Raw genomic sequence first — 20,745 nt, forward strand, 5'->3', positions numbered from 1 at the left:
TGTGAAATTAACTCTGTTCTGTCAACTTTATAAAATTATTGTAATTTTGTGTTTGATAAATTTTTAAAAACATATTGTCGTACATCGTAAATATAACTACCCTCAATTCAAATTAGTCACAGTTATTTCGGTATTTTTTATTATTGATAGCTTTCTCGTTCCTACGTATGTGAACCATTGTTAAAAATTTACTTTTTTTGTATGTGATTGCTATTCAAGAATCGTTGTGATTACATTTTTCATGGTTTGTTGATACAGTTTTATTTTGGATCTATTTTCTAAATATTGAGATGTCTTTCCCATGTAAACAGCATCATAATTATTACATGATATTAATATATAACTTCTTTTATTGTTTGGTTTGTTAACTATTCTATTAATGTATTATGTATTATAATGGATCATTCTAATATCATATTTACTAAAATAAGTTGTTGAGAAAGTCCTTCACATATGGTGAGGAAAGGTGCTCCATGTATACAATATCAGTTTATTTATATTTGAATATTTTCTTTGTTTTGTGGACAAAGGTAGTTTGAAAATGCTCCAGTAAAGCTGAAAAACATTATTGAATAATTATCTAAGGAAAATAGTCCCAATGACGTGGTTCATAAGATTATTACTTCTTTCATCGGATTATTTTTTATCATTAGCTTTTCTAGCAGTTAGTGCTTATATCCCATCTGGTAAATTGTGCAATTAGCATTACAATAATTTTATTTTTTATTTTTAGATTCTATTTTATACGGAATTCACTGAGCCATTTAGTCACTAAAAATAAGAATTATACTAACGGTCACAAAAAAATCAGTAACTTAAATATCTGTAATTAATAATTTAAGCAAAAACTTTTCTATATAACACAAAAAATAAACGTGGTTATTAATAAATATAACACGTATATATCGCGTTAAAGACATTGTCATTCAACATATACACATCGTAGATATTCATTATTCTTTCCTTAGGAAATCATTTACAACAAGTCCTCTATGTTTTTGGACGGAAAGTACATTGTCCCCAGTGGTGCGGGCTTACCTATATCCCTTGCAGTTACAGGAACAGCGTCAGTGAATATCAAATTATATGGCAACTTGACTTCAGGAGGAAAATCTCAAAACTCAGGATTTAACATCGACCTCACAGGTAAATTCATTTAATTTTAACTTTGGATATGAAACAAAAACACAAAACGATCATATCTCATTGGAATATCATGCAGAGCATTCAGAAATTTAACGCCAAAATGGAGCTTGTAGGTTGACTGGAGCAAGATAACGTGTAATGGAGTGCAAGATGCAATATTTCTTAATAAAAAACATGTACAAATGAAGCTCACTCATGCAAGATCTCATTGCTGTATCAATTTGGTATTATTTTTATGTCTTGCAACTGGCAATTCCAGGGAAATATCTAGTTAATTTTTTTTTACTAATAAATCATATATCGGTTAAGGCAGTTTATTAATTGGTGCTAACCTGTTCTTTTCTTGGTAAATCAAACCTTTTTGTTAGTACACGATTTTTGGTGCTGCTACTTACCTCAAATTTGGGGATTGGTAATTAATCGGGGTATCTGAAATCGTTTGTGTATGAAACGGAACCATCTCTCTCATACATAGGAGATTTGTGGAAGTTACTTTAATGTAGAAAAAATATTTTAATTTTTAACATTTTTAATTTTACACACTTAATCTTCCGCATGCTCTGCAAAATATGCGTCTTTTCTTCATTTATCTTAAATCAATTTTCACCTAGCCATTTTTTATCCATGAGATATCGATATCTAACAGAGTAGCTGTTCTCTCATTTTAAAAATACTCAAAATTTCATTGAAGTTTTATACTTTATCTAAATATTATTTTCTGATTATTATTAATCATCCGATTAATGCTTTTTCATGCTATTATTGCTTATGTTATGTTGTGAGTAATTCAATGTTTATATGCTTTCAGCTGATGTTGAACCTACAGTTTCAGTAGATTTAACAGGAGAAATGTCTGTAGATGCTGTATATACTAGCACCGGAATTAAGTTGAAAACGAATTTATATAGTGATAGTGCACTTAAAGCGGACATTAAGATTTCTGGAACAAAATTAGTCAGCCTAAAATTGAGTTTACCCAGAGAGAAAAACGAAATCTTTGTAGCCAGGTATACTATTAGTTATTTTGGGCTCTACCTTGTAATTCATGATTATTTGTTATATGTTTTTTTTTGAGTATATATTAACAAAATGCACTTGAGTGATGATAATAACCAACAATTAGTGGTAAAAAATAGTGGGGATCGAATTCAATCTAAAATTACATTTTAGCTCCGAATTGTTAGTGAAAAAAGATGACATAGAAGAAACACAAGAAGGTTTGGTGGATAATAGAATCAAAAATGAAATTTGCTCGTGGCCAGCAGTCGATGAAGCTATAGGTTTGAAATTGTGCACAAATTATAATTTTGTTAATGTAACAAAAATTACCAATCTGCCGTATTTACTTATGATTGGTCCGGCAAATTTCAGGATATCTTTACATAAAGCAGATCCAACAGCTACAGTATACCTGTTTCAATATAAGTATGAGAGCAGGGAAAATATTGGTGTTATCTCAGTTATATTCGATACTCCAGGTTCAGCTGTGGAAAGGCTTATTTCTGCCAATCTTACCCTGGACAATCAATCTCAAAATATGACTTTATTTCTTCGGTCTGCTACTAATACTGTAGTGGCTTATGGCAGATACAAATTTACACCCGATGAGCAATTGATACAACTTGAATTTGACATAAATAACGTTAAACACTTCGAAGCCAGTGCGGGATTAAAGAGAAGTACTCTCAAACACGGATATTCTTATCGACCAAATGTTTATGTGGGAGTTAGTGGGGAGCGTATAATAAGTTTCACAGGTGAGTTTATAACATGATTTTGAGTGCTAATCAACATCTCACTATACCAGTCTAATTGTAATTACTAGTTATCAGACGTGAACTTTTGTATTAGTTTCAGTGACTTCACATGTTAGAAAGCTGATTGGCTAGATTAGGAATTTCCTTTCTTTGTTTTGGTATTAGTACAACTTTATTCTCGCACGCATTTTCGTAGTGGGTTGGTGCTCCTGAATAACAGTTTCATTTTGACAGCTGACTGGACGATACATTATTCGGTCATTTGTGAGGGTGGTGTGAGGTTATTTGAATTTTAAGATATTATTTGCAATAAATTATAATGCGTATTTAGACAAAGTAAATGTAGTTATGAAATATGGACAAAACATACAAATATACAGTGAAGAAATTTTTAGGAAAGACGTAACCTTAAAATGAGTGGATGGTTTAATATATTGAAATTATTATATGTCACTATCTAAAGAGGTAAATTATTTATGACGGTAGAGGCGACGTTCCGCAATTCTATAAATTGAATATTTTCATCCAATACATCATCCGATATTCCGCTTACTTAATGAGTTTTTTCTGATTCAAGCAATTTTTTAAATTCAAATATTTCCAATGTCAACTGTCAAACATGAATCAGGACTACCAACTGACTACCTACGTTACGGTCTAATCTCCCTAATGCATTTTTCTATAAATAAATAATGTGAATACAAGCCGAAACAAAGAATAGTATAAATCACTCGTAACAGAACCTTTCTAGCATTTGTTCCTTTGACTACTCATGCTACGCTCTCGTGTTCGAATTTGGAACTCTTGCTGGAATAAGAAGCCTGTATTTTATTATACTATTCTAACTTTCATACTTTATTTTTATGTACAATTGTAATTTTCCCGCTCCACTATTCCTTATTATACTAATTGCGTTTAACCATTATATTTCTTATCAACTAAAAACCTAGAAATAATATCTTCTAACCATATCATTCTTAATACACTCAGATATATTGGAAGTGTTACAGCTATTTAGAGCGGGATATGATAACAATAGCAACTTTGATCATATTTATAATAACAAGTTTTTTTAAAGAAACTTCTTTACAAAAGTTGATTGTAGAATGAAGAATGGTATGATGCGACCAAGGAGAGCAAAGTTATATTGAGCATCTTACAGGACTATTACAGTAGTTGTTTACGGAGATATTGCTTATGGTGAACGATTACATTTTGTATTTATATGATACAATATGATAGCTAAGCATTATGTCACTAATTTCCTACAAACTCAGCTATTGCTTATCTGAATTGATACTCACAATTCCTTTTTTAAAAAGATAACTTGTACGTCGAGCTGTACAGTTCCTTCTAAAGGAGTGTATTCAGCTACGGAGTCATCAGATACTCGTAAATTATGAATCAAACGGATTATAATTTTTTTGCATGTTTTAAGAGTATATATATATAGGTATAATTCATTCAATACTTGGTTGGGCATATATTTTGAAGAATACAAGGAGACTAGGGAAAAGTTCACATATACGAAAATGCAACAGTTGTGTTGTGAATGATACATTTTTTGAATATTTCAGGTAATGTGGAAACGATGAGTAAAGGTGCAGTATCTCAATATAGTGTTAATCTGAGTTTCAATACCAAAAGATTCAAATCAATATTGTATGGGTACATTTTGAAAGGTGATACGTCAGTCCAAGGTAGTTTGACAAACGATTATCAATTCATTGGAACTAAAAAACACCGAATATCGTTTAAATTTGGAATTGGAGACAAATCACACAAAAAGAATATGGAAATTTATGCTGCATTCTTTAGCATTCTGTCGAGTGCTTATCCTAATATGAATTTGGATGCAAATGCAACGTTTCATGTGAGTATTTATCTATCACAATGAAATTAATTTCATTTTTCAATTGCACTTTATTACATATAAGGTGTAATTAAAAATATTGCGACTAAACTGATGCCTCAATTACTTACGCAACTATTTATTGTGGTAGTCCACCCATTCTTTGAATAAGCGTAATGTATCTCTGGTGGTTCATCATGTTTGAGCAGAGAATAGTATCTGTATCAAGAATAAATGGATAATAAAGGCGCGTAAATACTCAATACTCAATCTCCCAATAAGTATCTGTATCTGCGTCCTTTGAGAGAAATAACATAGTGTGTTTGTGGAAGGTTGGTATATGGCTTTACTGTAGACTCCTGAGATGAAAATAAGTTATTCGAATTCATCTATACCCATAATCGTCTGATCAAGTTAGTTTAAGGCGTTAAAATTAATTACTTTGGTCACCAAAATAATCGACTGAGAGATATTTCCATCATTGTAAGCATGATATATTCTATGAATAGTCACATTTTGAGATAGTTTTAGTCATCATCAGTAATTTGTGAGTGCCTCAAATAACAATTTTTGTACAAATTTAGTGATAACTTTTTAAAGCCTTGGCTCGAAACTTTCGACTTTTTTCGTAAAGATCTTCTTAAAAAATATTTTTGTATCGATGTATTTTTGATAACTCTCAAAGTTCCTTTGTAAAAAATATTTCCTAATCTGATGCATTTCATACGTTTTTGAGAAAAATAACCTAGTTAGATGTGTATGGTTATGTTGAAGGATAACGCTTTACGTTTTATAATGATTAATGTAATTGAAGACTTACCGCAATAGCAAATAATAATTTATGGTCAATTTTACTACGTATGAACATATTAAATACAATTATACACATTACTTCTATGTTCTTGTATGACTAATTAACGCTTTGTTTAATTGTACACCTTGTTCGTTTGCGTTCCCAAATATACAATAATTCATTTTTATTATTTAACAATAGTATGAACATAATTTTGGTTCTATCAACCTGGTCCACGCGTCAGTGCAACTTAGTTCATATTGGCCTTTTTGACCTTCGGGGTTAATAACCACCTAGTTCTAAAACTTCTGTATTTATTTGATATGGTTTTTCCAAGGTTCCTCCTTTCTCTTTCTGTCATAATTCTTCTTATTATTTTTGGATTTCAGTTTCACCCATTTTTATGTTGCAGTACTTTTAGATTTCTTACTTTTAATTTTACATTTTTTTCTTACACTTCTGGATTAACACCAATGTATCCCAAAGGTTATTTTTGGTAGACAAACGTTAATAAACCAAGAGGATCACTAATGGCTCTTCCACTATCCTATTAACTATCCTATTTAAGGCTTACTGCCCAGAAGTCACTGTTTAAAAAAATATTTAGTTCATTACCATGGAGCACTGAGTTGTAACTGTCTAAATGCCATTATATATAACGAATTGTGATTATTTACTCATACTTGCATTCGAATGAGTAAAGTTCAATGCAATGATGATTTTCTCACATCAATATCTACTTCGTGCAAGAATAAGTATGAAAGTACAAGCCATAGGTTCTCCAGTAAGACAAAACGCTGACTCATTCCAAATTGTCTGTCAAGAGGTTCTTAGCCAATTCAAAAATTCCATCGCTAGTCTATTCACCTTATTCACCTGATACCGTGAGGTGCGATTTTTTCCTATGGTGAAACCTAACCAACATATTGAGTTATATTTAGGAATACATGCATTATCAAGCTCTAGGATATTTGATATTGATTTGTGGTTTGAATTACTTTTGATCCTTTTCAAATTTAACAAAAAAAAAAGAAATAATCATGTGTGAAAATAATGGGTATTATAAATAATACAATAGATTTTTATGCATAGGTACTAATTTTTTCAGCTAGAATAATATAATGTTATTTGCAGCGGAGTGATAACCATAAAGATTTCAGTTTTAAACTTTATCAAAGTCCATTACCTAAAAGTAACCCCAACGCAGACGACAACACATTAAAATTTGAAATATTAGCATCTTACTCTCTACTTTCGGACGGCCGAAAAAAATTTCAAATTGAAACGTCAGTCAATCGAAGATCCAATAATTTAGAACTTAGGGGAAAACTTACATATGAAACATATAGATACGATATCACTTCCGTCCTTTTAATACAGTATGGACAGAATAAAGAAGTTTCTATAACCATATTTTGGTCGCATCCCCGATCAAGTCTCGAACAAATTAAGACGCATGTTAATGTCACCATTCCATCTTTCACACCGATGATTTTGAGACTACAAATAACGGAAAAGCAGCCAAAAGATTATATGGTAAGTAGCGATAAGAACTAAAATATTCTATTATGCTAGTCTTGTGTAATCCAAAAAATACATATTTCTTTTTTGTAATGAGTATAGTTTGTGTTTGTCGAGCGGACATATCTGTGATCTGGTGAATTATAATTCCAACCGATATTTATTAATTATCAATTACTCAAGGTTTTATTTGAATGAAAATTGAATTAACTAGATATCCTACAAGTACTGGGATATGAGAGGAGTATTCCTCTAGAAATTTATTGTTATTATTATGCGAAAGACTTATGCACTACTCAGCTTAAAGGCTGTATTATTACCTATCCCGGATACAAGGTATCAAAAAGATTAGGAGCAGTTCACATAATAAGCTTGCGCACAGTGTGGTAAGAATCGAGTATGACAACCTTCTATTTTTTTGTAATCCCAGTTTGTCTATGCTATCGTGCAGGATCTTAGGTACGACTCCGTTTGCTGATATGATAATTAGGACGATTTCTATATTTTCGCTGTCCCACATCTGTTTCGTCTCAATTGCGAGACCACCATAATGTCTGGTCTGCTTTTCGTCACCTGTCTATCGGTGATAATGGATCTATCGTAGTAGAATCTAAAATCGTCATATTCAAGTACCCTCTGCGACTTGTAGTACGTTATATATGTATTGAGAAGACTGAACTTGTTGGCCAAATTTTGGCGAATGATGCTGTACACTTGATTATGCTAGTGCAAACAGTCAGTATTAGCAGATGTTATATATTGAATGGGTTCTGATGTTTGCTGATACTTTCTGCATTTGTCTAAATGAGTGTTCGCATTCTTATTTACGATCTTTTTGTTGTTGTTAGTGTTGATAACTTTTTGGATAGCCATCATTAAGCCTTCGGTCTCTGGAAAGAGAGTTTAGCTACTAAGCCATCTATTTGGAGCTACTATACTAATATGCCTTTTGTAACCATTGGTTTAGTTATTCTGTTTCTAATACTTACTTGAAGTCAGATTCGGGTGAAGCGAGTTTAAGGGGTGAGTAATCCTTATCCGCCTTGGATATAATCCGATGTAATGCTGAGGTTTCTAATTTTTTGTAAAAGACATACTTTAATTCACAACGGTTTCCCTTACTAATGAGTATTTCGTCAGTACTCATGAAGTTTGGAACCATTTGCAGATACAATTTCGTTAACAAATCGTCGTTTGAAGGAAACTGACGATAGTTGGGAGAACTTAAATCTGTAAGACCTCCACAAGCCAGGTATGAAGACACTATTAAATGCTTATTACTATTTTCGATTACGTGAGTGATTTATTTCAATTTGAAATTATCAAATTGTATCGAAAAAATGTTTAACCACATCTCTTCGGCTGCTATCCAGTCGGTGTTTCACCTGTGATTTTTTGGAGTTGACCATAATCAGTACTAATACTTTTCCAATGTTTGATTCGATGGCATAGGCTAGGCTGGTTGGTGTTGTTATCAGATGTAGCTCTAAGTTTTTTGTGAAATACTTTTGATTGCTATAAAACATGTTGTTGAGTTACTTCTTTTTTGTGCATTAAATGTATGATAAACGCTTGGATTTTGCTTTCAACGCAGATAAGTATACTCACGCAATTGTTGTTGATGTTCTGGATGTTGTGTGAAGTAATATTCTTTTGATGTGGTTTATCGAGCGTTTGAGGCTTGTGCACAATTCTTATACTCTATTAGGCGTCCTAGCTTATTATTATTATTATTATTATTATTATTATTATTATTATTATTATTATTATTATTATTATGCGAAAGACTTATATACTACTCAGCTTAGATCCAGTATTATTTACGTATCCCGTATCAGAAGGATTAGGCTCGATTCACATAATAAACTTGCACATTGTGTGGCAAGTATTCCATATGTTTTTGGATGTTGGTAATCCTAGTTTAGTGATCCTATCGTTCAAGGTCTTTGGCACGACGCCGTTGCTGACATAATAAATGGGTATTGGGTATTGTCAAAATCGGGTGCAACAAAATAACGGTGGATGGCGAATCGGTAGGTGGTCATATAGGTCTCCATGTTGGTTGCTCTGAAGTAGGAACCCATAATGAATTCAGCTCAATGATTCACTTTATGCGCTTTGTAGGCAATTTGGCTTTCGTGGTCCTAGGCACATTGACCTGCGTCACCGTAGAACCAGCAAGAGCTAGTAAAGGGGAGTTAGTGATGTGTTGCTCCATTGTGTTGATTATGACAGTAGCACTAATCGACGTCACACTGCAATTGCAGCTAGCCGAGTCTGTAGCTCATTTTTTGAACAGGACCCACTACCTAAATTCTGAACGGGACAAGAGTTTTTGGTGGTACAATGCCCATTCACCTGTTTACTCTGTGAATTCGCATCATATTTCTTTGTATTTTAACCTTTCTGTCGGGGGATAGGGAAGATGTGAAAATGAAAAAAGTAGCCAAGGAAGGCCACATAGAAAGAATAAAGATGTGATCCCACAAAAAGGCTGGTGGAAGAGACCAGTGAAGCAAAGTGAGGATCAAAGAGTAGAATCTCAGTATAGACGCCTTTTACGACACGCACGAGACACATTAGGGGTAGAGATTCCAGTCACCTACACGGAGGTTTATTATTATGTTGATGCTATGACCATTGTATAAAGAATAGGATAGTAGAACAGTGACAATGTTAAAACCATTTGAGGCAATTTTGCACGCCATCTAGTTACTTTTACGCTCGTTCTTCATAAAAATGACCCGTAGCTTAGTGCCATCTGAAATAAACAGCACTATTTTCAACAACTAAATTTTTTTGGTAAGATAGGAATCTTTACAATAATGCTCATTTCCAGGATTTTTTATACGTAACATTTTTTAAAAATAATTAATTTGTTCTATAGTTTTAAATAGGTTGTTTCTATTATCACTGTTGGAAGTTAATCATTAGGTAAATCTTGAAATAAATAACTAATATCAATATTTGTTGGGATGATAAATTCATTCATAATGTGCGACTGGAAAAATGTACTTGAGGAGCTTGTTGCTACCTTCAACTTTCAGAAATTATAATTTACAATGAGACCATAAATGTTTACAAAACCAACTGTTTGTTTAATGGTATAAAAAAAGCAGGCAAAAGGTCTACTTATCTGAACCAAGTATGTATGGTCATAAAAGCGGGTCTTTACTAGCAAATAAAATTATCTCTTGTTAAATGTGTTTTTTGCAATATATATAATAAAATTGAAACTAAAATTCATTTTTATTGAAAGTATTCAACAATCGTAAGATGATATATGGTATTACTGTATTCTTACCCTTGATAGATGAGGACAAAAATGAACAATGGACAAAAATGGAGGGACATTACATTGGTAGAAAAAGTTCTTTTTTATATCGAAAACACCAGGTAATGTTTGAAGTAAAGCTACATTTTTTGACAAAATCAAAACGAGTATCTACGACAGAAACGTATTTAAGAATAATCATTAGTGATGTTAGTTATTCGAGGTAAAAGTGTGGTATATCGCTTAAATTGACTAATAATTATAATAAATAAGCATATCCTTATTAAAAACCTATATGTTTTCCTCGTGAAGGCACGAAACGTCGTATCGAAAATTTGTTGGTACATGTCTATAGTAAATTTATATTCAAATAAATCTAGTATTTGATATTATTTCATGTATAACTTGAGAATGGAGGAGATTATAATTTTCTCCCTAATTGTTACTATTTTGTTACTCTGTTATGGCGAAGAATATAGTATTATAACCATATTATAATATGTGACAAAAAACAGTCTATATACATTTTAACAGGTGAAATTTTAGCCTCATTGACAGGATAATTTTTAAATATAAACACACAGACACACTACCTTATTATCATGTGCTTATTTCATGAATATCAAAAAATAACAAAAAATACTATTTCAATTTTTTTGAAATATTAGTTTAGTCCTTTGTATTCGGTTAGTTGTGTTTATGTATAAGTTTGAAATATTTTCAAAAATGTTTTATTCTATTATGTTCGTCTTTACTATAGCTTCTAAGCTTAGGGGTTGAATATAATATTTTAAATAATTTTTGCGCCATCTGTTATTGGGGTAATTCGGCAACCAAAGCTGAGAAAACACGTAATTCAAGCTACGACGTAGAGTAAGAAAAGACGTGCTGTGGACGCCAACTCTCCACTGCCATCTATTGGTGGCGTCCACCTCGTCAAATGATATCCTCATAAGGTTAACCTACTATCCTATTTTTTATACAATGCTCTGACTATGATATTATTCTTATTATATTAGTATATATTTCACTATTCTATGGGTCTACATCATTATTTAAAATGAGATACTAGTTAATTCTATAAAAAATTTTCCATGTCTTTTAAATTGATTTTCGGTAAACATGGGAACACAGCTAAAGAATCTCAGTATCTATTTATTTTCAGATTGATTTCAAAGGAACGTGGTTCAGTGGCCACAGTATGAACGCCGCTGTATCCTATCAAGACAAGAGTGATCCACTATCCGTTGATCACCATGTAAAGCTTCTCCTAATGTCTCCCCATTTTAAAGATATCACCATTGACCTGCAATTTTATCGTGACAATGACATATTGAAGTTCGACCTAAAGGTAAGCATGGACGTGCTATTAGGAATATTTTTCCAGATACCTAACGATTTGTCTAACGTAAAAATATTTTATCACCAAGTTAGAGTTTTGAATTTATTGACAAAAAAAATCAAATTATAAATTGACATTGTTCAATGGGTAAATATGATCCCTATATTGAACCATTTTCCAATAATGGGTAAAACCATTATTTTTTTAAGTGGGATGTATATGGTTGTTATAGATTGTTTTAGGAGTCTTTACATCCTTTATCCAGAATTATTAGCGTTTTTATTGTATAAAAAAATATATAAAATTATCTGCGTAATACAATAAAAAATTTAATGTCTGTACATGAATTGTTGGAAATTATATCGTCTAATCTAATCTGGTTCGATACCTTATTTATTTTTATTGGGAAATTTACACTAGTACTGAATGTTTTCATAATTATGTGGAAAAAATGAAAAACTGCAGTAAACATCCATATACAGGTTGTTATGTCAATCCCGAACTCCAAATCATGAATTACTCACATATATACAAATAGGTTTATCGTTCAACCATCGAAAAGCAGGCATAATTAAAAATCTTTTAAACATACCTATCTGAATAACTTAAGGACAAATAGACTGAATCGGAATCTGAAGATGAAAATTCCACTCTCGTCTACAAATTATTCAAACCAGTTATTCGAAAAAACTCCTGGCTATATATAACAAAAGCCAGTTACTGGAACAGTATACATGGAGTTGGAACAGGCAATCATTGAGAATGTCTAGAATGCTTAAAGGGTTAAGTTATGTAATCGTTTCTCTACTTGCGAACCTAATTGGGTTAATGTGAATCGAAAATGTGTTTTGATGTCTGTCGAAGCATATCATTAGAGAATTAGATTCTTTTACCTCCGAACAATCGACAAAAACTTTAAAATATAGCGAAAAAGTAGAATTTTCATCTCTATGTACAAGGTGTCCAGCATTATGTTCTGTAATGGAATTAAATAATTGTTTAACGGGGATTATATTAATTTGATTTTCACTTGCTGATAGAAGCATAAGCATAATCAAATAAGATTCAATGTCGCCAAATTTTAATTAAGCATTTTCCCAAAGCTGTTACTAGGTATTCTGGAGAATCTTTGAGAACATACTATTTGTTTTGTTTGTATAAAACAGAATTTTAGTCTTGTCAATTAAATTCAATCGAAGCCCAGAAAAAAAAATAGTATCTCCACCCTTGAAGGTAAGTGACGTTAACTTTGCGAATGAGTGGAGCAATCAACCGTCACGTATTGGGTATTAATTAGGACCGACGTTTTCTCATTATTTGGCTGCCTAAGATGTGACAGCGGTTTTCTCACTGCTTTAAGTTTTCACTCCTCAACTACCTGCTTTCAAATGCTTTAACTTTAATATCCTATATTTTATCATTATATTTAGTTGCGCTGAATTAATTGTATTATCTATATTTACCAATGATACCACAGTCATTTTTCCACAACTTTCTAAATAATTCAAGGATCAACGGCTTCCCTGCTTATTTATAGTTAAGACTCCAACAATATATTCACCTAGAGTGTCACATCAGATGTTTTGCGGTGTTTGAGTATGAAATTCTATGAAAAAGCCTGTTACTTTCTGACCAGTATTTATATAGACGCCGTTCGAAATTATTTGTACTTGGAAAAAATCAATTTTTTTTGAAAATGGAATTAGTGTTAACGTAATATTATGAAAGCATTACAGCGAGAAACCATCACTGTATTGTAAATAATTGATTTTGTAGTAGTGTAACGTACTACTAAAATGGGGACTCTGAGTTACATACTCGTAGCTGATGTTTTTATTGGTATCTAATACTGTTTAAGTATTAAGTCATTAATTCAGTTACAACCTTATGTACGTATTATTTCTGGCTAAAAAAATTCTAGTAATACCGTTTTTGCACTTTAATTTTCTTCTAAACCAAACTATCAATTTCTATATTTTCTTAAAAAGTATCAAAATTGTATTGGTACATGTACCATGGTAAATCTTTGCTTAGCGATGATATATTGGTGGTCAGTCTATATATATATATATATATATATATATATATATATATATATATATTACAGAGTTTAGAGAAAGTGAAAGAGTTATAGCCATACAAACCAAATTAAAGACAATGCTCGATAAGTTTTGGTCAGCGATGGTAGTTCATTGTTTAGGTAGACGATGATTTCATTCACTTCAGGAATATTACATCAAATGCATTGCTGGCCAGCCAAAGTTACTCAAATTACCCATCACGTGGAAGGAAAAATATGAATAAAAATAATTTGTTTCTTGCTCGCCTTGCTAGCAAGTAATTCATGGTAACCATTCTTGTTATTTGGAGCATAGTATTGTGAAATTCCAGTTCCAATATTTGAGATATGAATTGTTCAGTAATAATGATACTTTCGTTTATAACTTATATCTTCTTACATTTCCCGCGATATGGAGTTTATTTGACAAGTATCTTGGTATCCTACATAAATTCCTAGTATTCTTAATATTTTTTAGGGTGATATTGACAAAAAGCAGAACTATGATTATGGAATATCCTTCTTTAGTCAAACGATTTCAGAAAATTCAACGAAAACTGGAGCTCAACTTAAATATGGGATGAAGTTATATAGTTATTCTGGATATATTTACGATGGTGACTACAAAAAGATTTCTGCAAACATTCATCTTGATCAGTAAGTATAAGAATCTGTTAATCTGAAAAGTTATTCAGCAACGCCTCCAAATTATTGTTGATCCTGTTTTCAGCGTCTGTCAGAAACTTTTGTAATTTATAACTTTCCACTTCTGAATCGTGTATACTTTTATTATCAAAATTGGGGGCTTTTAAATAGAATGTTCGAATATTGATAATGTATCACCTATAGTTTCTTCATTTTTTATAGTTAAATTCAAAGAATTGAGAGATTTCCAAAGAACTATACCGGGTGTCCCAATAAGGATGGCTCTCGGCCCATATCTCGGGAACCGTATATATATATATATATATATATATATATATATATATATTTCCCGAAGCTGTCCTATAAACGGTTCCCGCGATATGGCCGAGAGCCATTCTTATTTGGGCACCCGGTACATATGTTGTATATATAAAATAATTTAAAAACTAGTTGTAGTAGATGATGTTAATATCATTAAAATGTATAAAAAATAATTAAAAATGTATAAAACTAGGGATGTGTTATCAAAAGTAGAACTGAATTGACATTTGATGTATAAAATAGAGACACTGATAATTTTTTTTCAAAATTGGCTTTAACACTATATATATGTTCTAGAATAAGGGACATTGTTTTCGCACTGTACTTATGCAATCAGCATAATGATAAAGCAATAGATTTCGAAATCAACTGGGATTCAAACAGAAACGCTAATCAGAAAGTAATGGTATCTGCAACTTACAAGAAACAGGCAGCGTTCGATTATACTGCTAACTTTATTGTGACATACCCAGGTCGCGGTATAAAAGGAGACTATTCATTTTTATTAGATGGTAAGTGAATACATTAAAACCTATCTAGAAGGCATAAAGCAAAGGAAACTAATCTAAATTTACAACTAGTTGTATAGTTTGTTATTAAAATATATTTTTGTTATTATGGAAGTTCATTATTATTATTGGACGACACTCGCCGAGCATTGGAGGTGAAAGAAAAAACCTATGACAGTGGAACTATCAAACTGCAAACTATAGAATCAAATTCATCAATTGACTGACATTATATCATTTTATTTATTGCAAAACCTGACTTAATTACCAAACTTTGCTTATCACCGAGAAAGAGTAGTGTTTTACGTAAAAAACATTCACTATTACTTGGTGCCGATATGCGGACATACACCGATTAGAGTCTGAATATATGAGAATATAATACATCATTTTGTCTTTTATCGAAGTATTGGATATACTTCAAACAGAGTCTTAATGTAACAAGGGCTGAAACAAACCATATCTTTCAATTAAATAATATAAAAATCTATTGAAGAGATAGTATCATATCTCTCCGCTGTCCAGGATGTGATTTTATAAAAATTTGATTGTAGATTTGGAGTTATTTCAAAGCTATGTGAATTAAAATTTTCTTTTCTTCGTAATAATATCCAAGAAAAAAATCATTTGCTGTTAAATCGGGCGACTTAATTGCAAGACGTCATGAAATAATCCTAGTATTAAATTTATGTTGCAAATACTTTCTAATTTCACGTTCATTGTGAATTGTGAAATTAATTCCCAATCAAGTTATGAATACTTATTTCTTATTAAGTTTCCATAAATACAGCACGGACCTATGATGTAGTTACCTGAGTATCCCGTTAAAATAAATTTCTTGGAGATATTGAGACCGTACAGCAATGACCAGGTGATTATTCTCCAGAGATCAATATCTTACGACGAAACGATTATGTTGTGCTGCATCAAAGACGTAGATTTATCCATAAACAATATGTTATCCTAGAAAATTAGTTTTCGTTTCAATTTTCGTAATTTCGATTCTAAAAAATTCTATCCGTTTGATATTATCATCGGGGCATAGTTGCTTGTATTTTAAAACATTAGTAACCAGTTCCAAAATATTCGGAGCGGTTATCATTAACGTTAATTTATTCAGGAGTTTGTTTCCTTTGGACTACGAAAACATTAATAAATTGATTCTTTGCTGATAGAAATCAACATTATTATGGGATATTTTAACGCCAAAACCAAAAGTTAATTAGAGAATAACTTGTAATAGGGGAGTTTGAATATGGGAACAGAAATAACAGAGGAAACGTAATGATGGACTACTTGGAAGAATAACAACATTCTCAAACACAAAAATCGATCATTAAAGTCTTATCGGTGCTGAACCATTTTACAGCATCAACAAAATAAGAATAAAATCAAAATAGAAAAGATTCTAAGCAGAAAAATTAATTTTTCCTTAGTCCTTACATCTAAAATATGTAGCAGTACTTAATCAAACAAATTATTTGTAGTTTTATTAGAATTTATAAAATAGAGCTATAAATTTTACTTAAATTATTTAGTTTTTTTATCATTCATAGCTTTTTCGTTTTTATGAATGTGAAGCATTTCTAAAAATTCTATTTTTCGTGTATTAGATTCCAAGATCCAAGAATTTTTGAATCTTTATAATTGAATTTATGTATTTTTGATATTTGTTTGTTAAAACTGCGTCTACGAACCATATATATTTCAATTAATCAGTATTTCTATCAACGTCAATTTGAATATTGAATTTTGAATTCTATGAATTTAAAAATTTCTACAAGCATTAACAATATCAAAAATCACCGTGAAATTTAATTAATTATTTCCCAGTCGATGAATACATAAGTATTCCAAAGCTCTGAAAATATATTAAAGTTAGTCCACTTTGGTGTTTCCTTGCCACGTTCCCAATAAAAAACTCGCTCTTTGTCAGCTATATTATGAGCGGTTTCTTTGTTTGTATTTGGATGTTCTGTTTTGAAGAGCTAATATTCAAGAGAAGATTGAATAATATAATATGTGGCAGCATATTACATATTCATATAGAGAAAATAAAATTAAAGAAATAAAAAGAGAGAATAATACTGGTATAGCCCTTATTTGGAATTCTATCATATATATTGAGGAATGAGAAATACAATCAATAGTCGAAAACAAAAATCTTCAACCAATTTATGATCCCTCTAATCACATACGACTTTCAAAATTTGATACTCACAAAGAAAAACCTTGATAGAATAAAGGAAACAATCAGATAAATGGAAAAAAATGTTAAACACGAAGCTGGTAGACAGGAAAAGAAACTTAATCCGTAACAAAACAAATGTGAGAAGAGAAAGACTGCATATGCATCGGGTAGACGATTTAAAACACCTCGATTGACCATTTCATTCATGATAGAGAAGCATGGCGCAAGCAATAAACACTGGGAACGTTTGTTTACTGGCCTGTGCCCGTTAATTTATCTCTTTATTTACTTTTTTTAACTCCGCACATATTTTACATTATTTTTAAGATCACAATAAATGAATTCCTGTTTGTGTTGCATGTTACAAAAACTGAACAACGGAATTCAGAGCATTGTTGTGTGATCAATCAACTTTTTTGTTAAGCTTGATGAATCCACGAGTGTGATTTTCAGAAGTTGAACAGGAGAAATTATATATCCAGAGTATAATTTTTTGGCACATATTATTTTTTTAAAATTTGGACGTTGAAATTAATAATTCTCTTAGACACCTTCAACTTGAAAAAACAGACGAAACTAACGAACATGTTTGAGCTGAGATTAGATCATCGTTTAAAACTGAGTAGTGAGTGATCAGAACACTTATACCAAAAATCAAATTTTGGTACACAATTAACAAAACATGCGAAAGATTTTTGCCAAAATACTGTAGAAAAATTCACGACTGAGAACAACGATGGTGATTTGATAGATGGCTGCCAAAATTACTTGAGAGAACATTATTTCAGAAATCTGAAAATCATTCTGACTCAATAGCGTCGGTTGAAAGCTACCGGTTTATACCTACCAAAGAGAGGAGGAGATTATATTGCTGTAAAGAATCGGAAAATGAAGAAGCCTATCACTTCATTTACACACCTCGTATCCTATAAATGATGAAATTATAAATTGGTTTTGAATGCTCAATCATAACTAAACTAATTTCATCCCAAAAATTATGAAGTTTAATTATAATAGACATGAAATTCTACCATGTGAAATGATAACATTGTTTTTTCAAAAAATCAGTCATTTTCTTAACATAAGATACTCGATGTAAGATAGTAAAACCTCAATTTTTGAGATGCTTCATCGAAATACGCAATAAAATAAAGAATCTTCTATTTGGAATAACAAAGTAAAACTGGAAAGTGTGGGAGTCTCGAAATAGTCTACAGCAATTGAGTAAAACTGAAAATTCCATAAACCAAATTGTAAGACCAACTATTTTCCTCGCATAATCAAAATATAAGCCTTATTGTTAATCTAATCAGTTTTAGAATCTTGATCTAACTGTCTGAAACACTGACTTTGTTCTCATGGAAGTGTTAATATAAGTATTTATGTGATGATGTTTCTCATTCTCAATACAATAGCGGTTAAACCCACGAAATTAACATTTTGAATATTATCAGAAAATAAAATGCTTTTTGTTAAATATAGGAACAGTGAATGTTTTGGAAAAACATAGAGGAAGATTAAATTTAATTTTATCGTGTTTTTCCACAATAATTCAACTATTTTTTTAGGAAAACGTTTGAAAACTCTAGTTAGTCTTTCTTGGGATGTAGAAAAAACGTTTGCTATTGATTTGGATGTAATATACGAATATAATCAGAAACTTTTCTTCGAAATTGCTTCGGAACTAAAGACACCTTTTGATAACTGGAAGGTTACACAATTGCAAGGAAGGTGAGTAATATTGATTATTCAATTGACGATTCAATTCACTAATTTGGGTAGACGGAAGAAATTAAGATATTTCAATGAATATTCCTATATTGTAGAAGTATGAAAACAAATTTGAAATATGTAGATTCAATGGTATTTTATAATTGCACCGAAATCATACTTCAAACTTTCATATATTGAAACAAACATCTAGAATGTTTAAAATACTAATTTGCAAGTGATTGTTGCACACATGTTTTTATATCAATATAGTATTTTCAATTTCTCTTAATTATTTGATACACTCAAAAAAGTGAGAGGATACTAAACATAGTACAGTCAAGAAAACATCGAGAGTTGATTAATTGAAAAATTTTATTCATTCATTCAAGTGTGTAGTTATTTTAGTTATTTGTACTGTACTGACCAAAAGAATATGAAAAGTGGAAAAAGAACAAGAATCATATAATGGAGATTATATGACAGAGAGAAGGGAAACTTGGATTGGAGTGAACATCTCATCAATGTTACGGAGTTCGTGGATAAGAGATCTACCACTTCTCTCAAACCACCAGTGAAGTAATTTCGAATTATAGACCCAAAATAAAATAACTACTTCAAGCAACTTTGAAAGAGCGGATTTCTTAAAGAAAAGTCGAAACGTCAAAATTTATCTTTCTTTTAAAAACTATATAAAAAAACTAATTTTAAAACAAAAAGGACCTAAATTCAAGAACATTTAGATGCATTTACAAGCGTGAAAATATATACAGATAAATCAACTGAAACTGGTAATCAGATCAAAAATTTCTGTATATTTGACTTCTCGTTCATCGGGTTTATGATGTTGCCCTTAAAATTTAAATCACGGGCATTTTCGCAAGCTGGACTTCATACATTCTGTGGTATTAAAAAAAGGTGGTCTTTTAACATTTTTAGACAAAAATAGTAACCTATCTTTCAAATTGTCAGCTTGCGGTACAGTTTTCACTAGAGAAAAGTATGCTTTCAAAACATTTAAAATCGGAGATACCCTTAACAAATTCCACCCAAAAAGTTTATGATAATCATACTATTGTCATTAAGAATAAAAAAGCTCTTTCAACTACAAAAATATCAAAAAATGGATTGGTAAAATCAATTGCTTGATTTAAAGTCAAAATTCGTCTGGGAATACATTTATTACTACTGAATAAACTAGTGATATATCACACTATTCTCTCATTCACAATTATTTGGCAAAATTTACATACCTGGGTGAACTTAATATTCCAAACAAATAACAATGCATGACTTGTTGAATCTTAAATACGATTTTTATATCAGAAGATCTCTAATCCACTATTAAAATTTATAATGTTCTATATATTCTAGTTTAGAACATTTGGATCACATGTACTATCTGTATGGAATAGTATCTTGGGAAAGACGCCAAAGGATAGAAATGAATATTTTTGGAAACTATACATCAAATGACAAAGAGTTTATGTGTAAATATAGTTGTTCCGTTGCGAGCACTGTGGACCGCGTACCAAACGTAAATACAACTATAAGTCACCTGCAAAATGGAACTCATTTTAACACAGATATCACTTTAATGGTACGTAAACAGAAGTTTTTCAGAA

The 20,745-nt window shown here is 31.1% G+C and overlaps 1 protein-coding gene across 1 annotated transcript in view; it reads left to right on the forward strand.

Annotated features, from left to right (window-relative positions):
- Positions 1 to 20,745, forward strand: part of LOC130451874 (uncharacterized) — a 146,102-nt gene that overhangs the window by 24,175 nt on the left and 101,182 nt on the right. Inside the window, exons 12-21 of the mRNA XM_056791235.1 lie at positions 969 to 1,146; positions 1,955 to 2,153; positions 2,317 to 2,903; positions 4,481 to 4,776; positions 6,683 to 7,084; positions 11,509 to 11,694; positions 14,223 to 14,401; positions 15,008 to 15,222; positions 18,979 to 19,141; positions 20,495 to 20,720. Coding sequence (XP_056647213.1) covers positions 969 to 1,146; positions 1,955 to 2,153; positions 2,317 to 2,903; positions 4,481 to 4,776; positions 6,683 to 7,084; positions 11,509 to 11,694; positions 14,223 to 14,401; positions 15,008 to 15,222; positions 18,979 to 19,141; positions 20,495 to 20,720 — 2,631 coding nt within the window. The remainder of the gene's footprint in view (positions 1 to 968; positions 1,147 to 1,954; positions 2,154 to 2,316; positions 2,904 to 4,480; positions 4,777 to 6,682; positions 7,085 to 11,508; positions 11,695 to 14,222; positions 14,402 to 15,007; positions 15,223 to 18,978; positions 19,142 to 20,494; positions 20,721 to 20,745) is intronic.

The sequence above is a fragment of the Diorhabda sublineata genome, chromosome X (assembly GCF_026230105.1).
Source record: "Diorhabda sublineata isolate icDioSubl1.1 chromosome X, icDioSubl1.1, whole genome shotgun sequence".
In the NCBI taxonomy this organism is placed as follows: domain Eukaryota; kingdom Metazoa; phylum Arthropoda; class Insecta; order Coleoptera; family Chrysomelidae; genus Diorhabda; species Diorhabda sublineata.